General features: G+C 43.0%; 1 protein-coding gene across 1 annotated transcript; it reads right to left on the reverse strand.

The window, feature by feature from the left end:
* Window positions 1-804: 804 nt before the first annotated feature.
* On the reverse strand, window positions 805-10,321 carry LOC115139153 (breast cancer metastasis-suppressor 1-like protein-A). Its single transcript, XM_029676286.2, has 10 exons — window positions 9,590-10,321; window positions 9,256-9,346; window positions 8,978-9,105; window positions 6,748-6,827; window positions 6,313-6,409; window positions 3,899-3,988; window positions 3,725-3,789; window positions 3,597-3,636; window positions 2,490-2,616; window positions 805-2,256 (listed from the first exon to the last, which is right to left on the reverse strand). Exons 1-9 carry the CDS (start codon window positions 9,678-9,680, stop codon window positions 2,540-2,542), a joined length of 759 nt encoding a protein of 252 aa, XP_029532146.1. The 5' UTR covers window positions 9,681-10,321; the 3' UTR covers window positions 805-2,256; window positions 2,490-2,539.
* Window positions 10,322-10,651: the final 330 nt, after the last annotated feature.

Consider the following 10,651-nt stretch of genomic DNA (forward strand, 5'->3'; position numbering starts at 1 on the left):
GAGAATGGAATGGACAGAGAATGGAATGGTAGAGAATGGAATGGACAGAATGGACAGAGAATGGAATGGTAGAGAATGGAATGGACAGAGAATGGAATGGTAGAGAATGGAATGGACAGAGAATGGAATGGTAGAGAATGGAAGAGAATGGAATGGACAGAGAATGGAATGGTAGAGAATGGACAGAGAATGGAATGGTAGAGAATGGAATGGTAGAGAATGGACAGAGGGGGATAAGTGAGATATTTGAGTGGATCCTGCATCGATCCCAATACAGTGTGTTAATCTATTGAGTTCCCCTCTGGCAGAAAACCCTGGCTAAACAGTTGAACAGCAGAGCAGACTTTGGCCATTATAAAGCCACGCTGAGCATATGAAGGGAGGGGGGTTAACATTGGACTAAACCTTGGGATTGACTTTGGGTTCAGCATTGCCAGGCAGTTTTGCCTCTATAAAGGAGGTATATAGATTATATCTAGTGATTTGGGGTTGGGTTGTGTATACAGGTTAAATCCACTATGGAACCTGCTAAGCAATGAGAGGTAATACGCTGTATCATTTCACATCATTTGTTCTAGGACTCAGAGAGCAGGAAGGAATGGCTTGTGCTGAGCAGGTTGATTTAGCTATCACTAGACATGCTGTCAGCTTTACTGAGGACGTACAACGTAAAAAGGAATTATGATATGGCCTTCTATTCCATTCAGACTATTTCACTTTAATCAATGGCTGTAAATCAAAAAAAAATTCCTATAGGATTGCATCAAGGTTCTACAATCTTTACAAACTAAGGCAAATTAACGGTTTACTACAAAATTAAAATGTTTTATTTGCTGTACATGAATTGTGACTGACATTTTATTCAGATTTTCCTCCCACATAACATGACAATGAAGTGTAAATAAACAACTTTACAAATAAAACCTCAAGGCAGCAGGACTACTGTTCAACTGATGGCAGTGAAACATTTGGTCTGGTCGTACTCAGACGGACATAAACCCAGCAGATGCTCCCATTATATACAGCATGTAACATCTACACAATTCATTATATGTTGAGAATCCTTAAGATGTAAAAAACTGTTGGCAGGTGGTACTTTATACACAGACAAACAAATGCTTTCCCACAATATCCAATAATGTGCAAAAGACTGGGATTGCATGGACGTGATTGTACAACAACCAGACATTGACACATCTCTACTGACCTTGGCCATGCTAAAATACAGTTAACATCCTTCCTTCCTTCCTTGAATTGATAACACATCTGACAGCATTGGTTAGGTGAAAATGGTATCATGTCCCCTTGAGGAGGGCAGGAAGACAGAAAAAGCGAGAGTGGTGTATCCTTATCAGAATAGTAACAGAGACATGAAAGATGACTAGAAATGGAATACTACAAGAGATGGGGGTCTCACAGTGAAGGAAACACATCACTAGGGCCAGGGTTTAGCCAGCCATCCAGTCACAACCAATTGTCCTTGACTTGATCCTCGTCCTGTTCTCATCGGCCAGAAGAGTAGGGTTAGTTCAAGACTGTAGGCATCACCTTGTTAAAAAAAAAGGCACACTACGGGGCCTCCCGAGTGGCGCAGCGGTCTAAGGCACTACATCGCGGGGGGGGGGGGGTTGCTTTACTTGGCCCATCGCGCTCTTGCGGCTCCTTGTGGCTGGCCAGGTGACTGCAGGCTGACCCTGGTCGCCAGTTGAACAGTGTTTCCTACGACACATTGGTGCGGCGGGCTTCCGGGTTAAGCTGGCGGGTGTTAAGGAGTGCGGCTTGGCGAGTCATGTTTCGGAATTCACCTTCGCCTCTCCTGAGCCCGTTAGCGATGAAACAAGAGAGTCATTAGGGAGAAAGGAGGGGTAAAATACACTAAAGACCCACTACAACACCACTCCTCCTTACAACCAGAATTTCGCTTCTCTCGTTTCCAGTTTAGAGAAGGAATGACACTTGTTGGCCTCGCAGATCATATTAACATACAAAGAGCATTAGTCAGTCACTGACCCTACACATCCTGACCTGTAGCTCTCCAGGAGCAGGCTTGGTTAAGTCCACTGACATAAAGGAGAGGACATTATGGCAGTGGAGTTCATCTGTTATCCAGGGTGAAAGAGTACGGCAGGCTGTGAGGGACATTAAGAGTGTTTGATGGTGTATTTGCCTTCCTGCAGCTGAGAGACGTAGAGTTTGGACTTGGTGTCAGGCTGTTTGAACCACACCTCGTCATGGTTTATGGTTGTTATTATGGCGCTGTGCAGAGAGACGGAAGAGGATTGGATAATAAAATATATGAATTTACATTACATACACCTATATGCCTCTTTACACCAATTCACTTACAGCAACACCTGCATCTAGTGTATGAACGACAACAGTGTATCCACACAAGATCATGCTCCCACGCTCAAATGCGCCACATGCAAATATACATACAGAAACACACACACTATTTGAAAACATACATTTCCTACACAGACACACACCTGGTAGTGTGTTGGTCCTTCTTGTTGATACACAAGGCCTGTCCTCTGCACTACCACTGGCTGTCATAGAACAGTCTGCCCTCCTCTGACCTCGCCACATGGTGGTGTCTGTCCGCCTTGGTAGGGACTACACACAGAGCACAAACACGTCATAACGAAGGTACAACAGTTGTTAGCACTATGTATTAACATATACCCACACCATCTAAATACATACATTCAGAAAGTCTTAAATAAGGGGTGAAACTAAGCTGGTACGATCCGGTTGGGGCTACGCCATACCGGGTGGGGCTACGCCATACCGGTTGGGGCTACGCCATACCGGGTGGGGCTACGCCATACCGGGTGGGGCTACGCCATACCGGTTGAACAATAATTAACACAAAGACGCCAAGGAAACTGTAGGCTGCTACACTATTATTTAGCATTACATCATGTCACCTACATGAAACACTGGCAAATGGACTTAAAACAAAGCGCAGCGTGGTTTGGGTTCATCATCATTTATTTTAAATGTGAACCAGCAACAAAGCAATAAAGTAACAAACAAAACGAACGTACAGCCTTGTAGGGCTCAAAAGCAACAACACAAAAACAAGATCCCACAAACAACAGGTGGGAAAAGGCTGCCTAAGTATGATCCCCAATCAGAGACAACAATAGACAGCTGCCTCTGATTGGGAACTATACCCGGCCAACAAAGAAATAGAAATCATAGAATACACATAGAAATAACAAACTAGAACACCCCCCTCCCAGTCGCACCCTGACTTACTCCACCATAGAAAATAAAGGCTTTTTATGGTCAGGACGTGATATATATATATATATATACATACACATAGTTGAAGTCAGAAGTTTACATACACTTAGGATGGAGTCATTAAAACAAATGTTTTAACCCCATCCACAAATGTCTTATTAATTAACAAACTATAGGTTTTGGCAAGTCGGTTAGGACATCTACTTTGTGCATGACACAAGTCATTTTCCCAACAATTGTTTACCGTACAGGTAAAAACATTTAATATACTTTCATCCCTGCTCTTAATATAATGTGGGACCAGATACTGTAACAAATAAAAGACATAAATCTGAGATTCTTACCATGAACCTTGACCCTGTGCGACCCTAATGTCACCTCCGCCTGTGGTGCATACAGAACAAGATTGAAAAGTTCAATTCCAACCCTAACAAACTGACAACAAAGACTTACATTTGGTTAACTCAAATACCTTTCGTATTGCTGTCCAGTCTTCAAGTACATCGAGGTCTTGCAACATGTAAACAATATATGGACGTGGGAAAGAGTTAAGCAAAAAGCTCAAGTTCTTTATTGATATTAGCACTGACCGTATCTGTATCTAATACAACATCGATAGAGCAAGACGGGTAGAAAGAAAGGATATCTGAGACAACAACAGGCTTCTTTTTCTTGACAGGGCAGAAGGGATCCTTCGTCTTGTTCTTCCGTGAACGTAAACCATCGTTCCACAGTTCTGGAATGCAGAGACAGAGCAAGAAGAGCGCAAAGCCACTCAAGACAGTTAGTGCCTTCAGAATGTGTTTCCACCCCTTGACTTTTTCTACATTATGTTACAACAGGATTTTTTTTTTTATTGAGAATTTTGGCCACTGGTCCACACACACACACACACACACACACACACACACACACACACACACACACACACACACACAGACACACACAGACAGACACAGACAGACACACACCATAATGTCAAAGTGAAATTATGTTTAGACATTTTTACAAATCAGTTAAAAATGAAAAGCTGAAATGTCTTAAGGCAATAAGTATTCAACCCCTTGGTTATTAGCAAGACAGGAGTAGTTCAGGAGTACAAATCTGCCTAACAAGTCACATAATAAGTTGCATGGACTCACTCTGTGCACAATAATATTATTTAACATGATTTTTGAATGACTACCTCATCTCTGTACCCCACACACAGATAATTGTAAGGTCCCTCCGTTGAGCAGTGACTTTCAAGCCCTGATTCAACCACAAATATCAGGGAGGTTTTCCAATGACTCTCAAAAAATGGCCCCTATTGGTAGATGGGTAAAAATTCAATGTCTACTTTTTATTTCCTTTTGAGCATGGTGAAGTTATTAATTACACTTTAGGTGTATTGATAAACCCAGTCACTACAAAGATACAGGCGTCCTTCCTAACTCAATTACTGGAGAGGAAGGAAAATGCTCAGGGATTTCACCATGAGGCCAATGGTGACTTTAAAACAGATTTTTATTTGATTTAACTAGGCAAGTCTGTCAAGAGCAAATTCTTATTTCCAATGAATGACAGGCTACCCCGGCCAACGCTGGGCCAACTGTGCACCGCCCTATGGGACTCGCGATCACGGCCAGTTGTGATACAGCCCGAAATCGAACCCAGGTCTGTAGTGACACCTCTAGTCACACCACAATACTAACCTAATTGACAGAGTGAAAAGGAAGCCTGTACAATACAAATATTCTAAAACATGCTTCCTGTTTGCAACAAGGCACTAAAGTAAAACTGCAAAAATGTGGCAAAGCAAATAACTTTTTGTCCTGAATAAATAGTGTTATGTTTGGGGCAAATCCAACACAACAAATTACTGAGTCTCTCTATATTTTCAAGCATACTGGTGGCTACATCATATTATGGGTATGCTATTAATCACTAATGACAGGGGCTTTATCAGGATAAAACAAAGACATGGAATGTATCTAAGCACAGACAAAATCCTAGAAGAAAACCTGGTTCAGTCTGCTGTCCACCAGACACTGGGAGGTTAATTCACCCTTCAGCAGGACAATAACCTAAAAACACAAGGCCAAATCTACACTGGAGTTGCTTACCAAGAAGACCGTGAATGTTCCTGAGTTGCCACGTTAGTTTTGACATAAATCTGCTTGAAAATCTATGGCAAGATCTGAAAATGGTTGTCTAGCAATGATCAACAACCAATTTAACAGAGCTTGAAGAATTTCAAAAATAATAAAATGGGCAAATGTTGCACAATCCAAGAGAGAAATGCTCTGAGAGACTTACCCAGAAAGACTCACAGCTGTAATCACTGCCAAAGGTGCTTCTACAAAGTACTGACTCAGGGGTGTGAATACTATTGTAAATGAGATATTTCTGTACTTAATTTTCAAGTAATTTGCAAAAATGTTTTAAAAAATGGTATCCCATAATTCACTTTGTCATTATGGGATACCATTTGTAGATGGGTGAGGGAAAAAATATATAAATTGAATACATTTTGAATCCAGTCAAACAAAAAGAAACCCCACTTTTCTTGATAGCATCACTGCTCTTTAAGCTTTACGTATCGACCTCAAGGCCTACGTCAGAGCTTGTGTGTGTGTCTCGAATTTGCACCCTTATGTATCATCGGTTCAATGATAATCGAATGTGGTTGGAGTCGAGGGAAAATAAGCAAGTGTTACCAAATATAATAATGTGCATTTCATAAGTATTCACATCAAAATGTGGAATAAGTCAAGGAGTATGAATACTCTGCGAAGGCACTTTCAATCCGAGCTGGTATACCTGAGATTGTAGGGTATATGCAGGATCCCTCTCTCCAGCCCTGCATTTAAACACCTAATTCAACACATCACCTACCCTAAATGCCCTTCATTTAGTTCAATCAGGTGTGTCAGTAATAGCATTTACTTAGATTAACAGGCTTTAAAGTCATTTCCAACTAATATCGACTGTACAGCAATAACCCTTCCTCATCGTCCTCTGTATGTAGTTAACAGGATCAGAGTATTGCATATAGCCCGGGGCTATAGCCTCCTGTACCTGAGGTGATGTCGATACTGTGTCGGTCCTCCTCCAGGCGTCTGATCTTCTCCTCCAAGTCACTGTGCACTGTGTCAAACAGCAACAGCTTCTCGCTCTGGGAGGAAACACAGAACATGGATGAGTACTGTAGTACTACCAAAACCATGGCGAGAGACCCTGGTCCAATACATACAAAATTGCAACTTTGATGATTGCATAACTGCAAAGCATTCTACGTTATTGTCCAGTAGTTTGCCATGCAACCTTCATTCCTTGAAGTAGCCATATTGGTGAAAGCAAGGATTCAAACCAACTGCTTTCCACAGCCCGAAACCTCAGACAGGGCCAGAGACAATGATTTAATTCCACGTTTGATCACTGTCACATTATTCACTGGCCCAACAATTGGCCCTTGTGGATCAATAAAGGTGTATGGTATTGAATTGACCCGACCTCCCAGTGTTGGCAGGCAGCCTGGATCTCACAGTCGTACTTGTTCTTCACAGACTCCAGACACAGATCTTGGTAGATCCCTGGAGAAGATACAGGACAAGGAAAACATCTCTTTAGTCTTGGCACCCTTCAGAAGGTTGGACCTCACTGAGAACAGAGCCATATATCTACAGTGTAACAGTACATTGTATATAAGATACGATAGTACTTTATTAATTTCACAGGGGGGACATATTATTGCACCAGCCAACACATACATTACCAATAAATACACCATTAAAACACAACAAGGACACGCAGGCATTACCAATAGATACACCATTAAAACACAAGGACACGCAGGCATTACCAATAGATACACCATTAAAACACAAGGACACGCAGGCATTACCAATAGATACACCATTAAAACACAACAAGGACACGCAGGCATTACCAATAGATACACCATTAAAACACAAGGACACGCAGGCATTACCAATAGATACACCATTAAAACACAACAAGGACACGCAGGCATTACCAATAGATACACCATTAAAACACAAGGACACGCAGGCATTACCAATAGATACACCATTAAAACACAACAAGGACACGCAGGCATTACCAATAGATACACCATTAAAACACAAGGACACGCAGGCATTACCAATAGATACACCATTAAAACACAACAAGGACACGCAGGCATTACCAATAGATACACCATTAAAACACAAGGACACGCAGGCATTACCAATAGATACACCATTAAAACACAACAAGGACACGCAGGCATTACCAATAGATACACCATTAAAACACAACAAGGACACACATACATTACCAATAGATACACCATTAAAACACAACAAGGACACACATACATTACCAATAGATACACCATTAAAACACAAGGACACGCAGGCATTACCAATAGATACACCATTAAAACACAACAAGGACACACAGGCATTCCAAGCATCACATCAATGAGTATAAAAAGTGTTTGTGTTAAAAAGGATCAGTGGAAACATTATGCTTTAGACCTGGCTAAAATAAATCTGTCTGCCATAGCGCTCTGATGCTCCAGGTACTGTGGAGGGGGTGTCTAGTGTTGGCCATAGCACTGTGATGCTCCAGGTACTGTGGAGGGGGTGTCTAGTGTTGGCCATAGCACTCTGATGCTCCAGGTACTGTGGAGGGGGTGTCTAGTGTTGGCCATAGCACTGTGATGCTCCAGGTATTGTGGAGGGGGTGTCTAGTGTTGGCCATAGCACTGTGATGCTCCAGGTACTGTGGAGGGGGTGTCTAGTGTTGGCCATAGCACTCTGATGCTCCAGGTACTGTGGAGGGGGTGTCTAGTGTTGGCCATAGCACTGTGATGCTCCAGGTATTGTGGAGGGGGTGTCTAGTGTTGGCCATAGCACTGTGATGCTCCAGGTACTGTGGAGGGGGTGTCTAGTGTTGGCCATAGCACTGTGATGCTCCAGGTACTGTGGAGGGGGTGGCTAGTGTTGGCCATAGCACTCTGATGCTCCAGGTACTGTGGAGGGGGTGTCTAGTGTTGGCCATAGCACTGTGATGCTCCAGGTACTGTGGAGGGGGTGTCTAGTCTTGGCCATAGCGCTGTGATGCTCCAGGTACTGTGGAGGGGGTGTCTAGTCTTGGCCATAGCGCTGTGATGCTCCAGGTACTGTGGAGGGGGTGGCTAGTGTTGGCTATAGCACTGTGATGCTCCAGGTACTGTGGAGGGGTGTCTAGTCTTGGCCATAGCACTGTGATGCTCCAGGTACTGTGGAGGGGGTGGCTAGTCTTGGCCATAGCACTGTGATGCTCCAGGTATTGTGGAGGGGGTGTCTAGTCTTGGCTATAGCACTGTGATGCTCCAGGTACTGTGGAGGGGGTGTCTAGTCTTGGCCATAGCACTGTGATGCTCCAGGTACTGTGGAGGGGGTGTCTAGTCTTGGCCATAGTACTGTGATATTCCAGGCAAGTACTGTGGGGGGGTCTAGTCTTGGCCATAGTACTGTGATATTCCAGGCAGGTACTGTGGGGGGGGGGGGGGGGGTGTCTAGTCTTGGCCATAGCACTGTGATGCTCCAGGTATTGTGGAGGGGGTGTCTAGTCTTGGCTATAGCACTGTGATGCTCCAGGTATTGTGGAGGGGGTGTCTAGTCTTGGCCATAGCACTGTGATGCTCCAGGTACTGTGGAGGGAGTGTAGGCAAAGTGACATGGAAACTCACCGCCCACTTTAGTTCTGATCTGCATATTCTCCTGTAGGTTGGCCAGTGGTTCCAGATACTCTTGGGCACAGGCTGCTATGACCTCCTGTAGCTTTATATCCACCTGACATAGCCTCTCCTTGTACAGCCTAGTCATAACGGGATAGACAGGGGTGAGTCAATATAGCAGCATCATCAGAAGCTAGTTGACTTGGCTTAAACATGCACGTAAACATGGATCAGAAAGAAATCAATCGGGTAAGACTGAATCAATTTGCGAAGTAGCCAATTTTATTTACTGTTCTTTCAAGTCGCCGAATTGCTTCTCCAGGGTAGTCATCTCGTCCATGCATTCCACTCGTCTCCTCTCGCAGTCCTCGTCGTTCATCTCTGTTGGCAAAATAAACATGTCAACTGTCAGACAACTCCAACACAGTAAACAAAGTAGAAGTAGCAAGCTAGCAACTATAGCAACATGGCCAAGCAGCATCACTTTAGTCATAAAGGAGACCATAAACCAAAATCGCCATGCATACTGTACTAACACACACGTAAAACATTTTGAAACTGCATAACAGCACGCTGCATTTGGCCTAGTTAAATCTAGTTAACTACATTTACTGTATTCCTTACCCGAGCTGTCTCCATCTTCAGATACAGAAGAGCTGACAGTATCTTCTTCGTCCGTGCTACTAGCGTCTTGCTCTGGGAAATCAACCTCCATATTATTCGTGGTTGCTTTCTTTCTTTTCGCGAGCTTGCACTCATTAAACTACTGACGATAGGTTGGCGACCTAAATTGTGTCAAAATTAGAGTGTTTTATCAATATAAACAAAGACGGCTAAACAACTAACTAGATTGTTAGTTAGCTAAAACAGAGCGGAAACTGGACAACGATTTTTTTTAATAACTAACCCAAAATAGACCACAGTCTGTCGTTTCTAATGGGAAGAAATTAGTCTTCTTCTGTGGATTTTATATGGCGGTTGGCAACCAACTTTAAGGTGCATTACCGCCACCAACCGGTCTGGATTGTGGACCAGAGACAGTGAAGGTTTTATTCTACCCAATAATCTCGTCTCCCAAACGAAACGAAATACATAATTAAAAACGACATCCCCTGAAGATGTCTCAGCAGTTCACTTAATCCTGGCTCTTCAGCCCCATTACTCCTCAAATCTAATAACAATCGCTACCTTTCTCTCACATATTTCTGGCACTGAAATAGAACATCCACTGTCTCCATCACCTCCTGACAATGATCACACCTCCCAGCCAGATGTTCCCCCACCACTTTCAATGTACTTGTGTGTAACAGTCTCAGCCTTGTGACTACACTTTTACCTCCCTTCTCTAGCAACCTGAGGACCAACCTGCCCCCACCTTTTCCTTGATCTTATACAGGTGTCAAAATAAATCAAATCAAAATTTAATTGGTCACATACACATGATTAGCAGATGTTATTGCGGGTGTAGCGAAATGCTTGTGCTTCTAGCTCCGACAGTGCAGTAATATCTAACAAGTCATATCTAAAAGAAATTACACAACATATACCCAATACACATAAATCTTAGTAGGAATGAATGAAGACTATATACATATGGACGAGCGATGTCAGAGCGGAACGGACTAAGATACAGTAGAATAGTATAGAATACAGTATATATGTGTGATGCAAGATATGTAAACATTA

The sequence above is a fragment of the Oncorhynchus nerka genome, linkage group LG13 (genome assembly GCF_034236695.1).
Source record: "Oncorhynchus nerka isolate Pitt River linkage group LG13, Oner_Uvic_2.0, whole genome shotgun sequence".
In the NCBI taxonomy this organism is placed as follows: Eukaryota; Metazoa; Chordata; class Actinopteri; order Salmoniformes; family Salmonidae; genus Oncorhynchus; species Oncorhynchus nerka.

Coding starts and splice junctions, on each gene's coding strand:
- LOC115139153 (XM_029676286.2), bottom strand. CDS start 9,680: ATGGAGGTTGATTTCCCAGAGCAAGACGCTAGTAGCACGGACGAAGAA. Junction 9,347..9,589: donor TGAAGATGGAGACAGCTCGG/GTAAGGAATACA, acceptor TTTTGCCAACAG/AGATGAACGACGAGGACTGC. Junction 6,410..6,747: donor CTGCCTGCCAACACTGGGAG/GTCGGGTCAATT, acceptor GTTTCCTCCCAG/AGCGAGAAGCTGTTGCTGTT.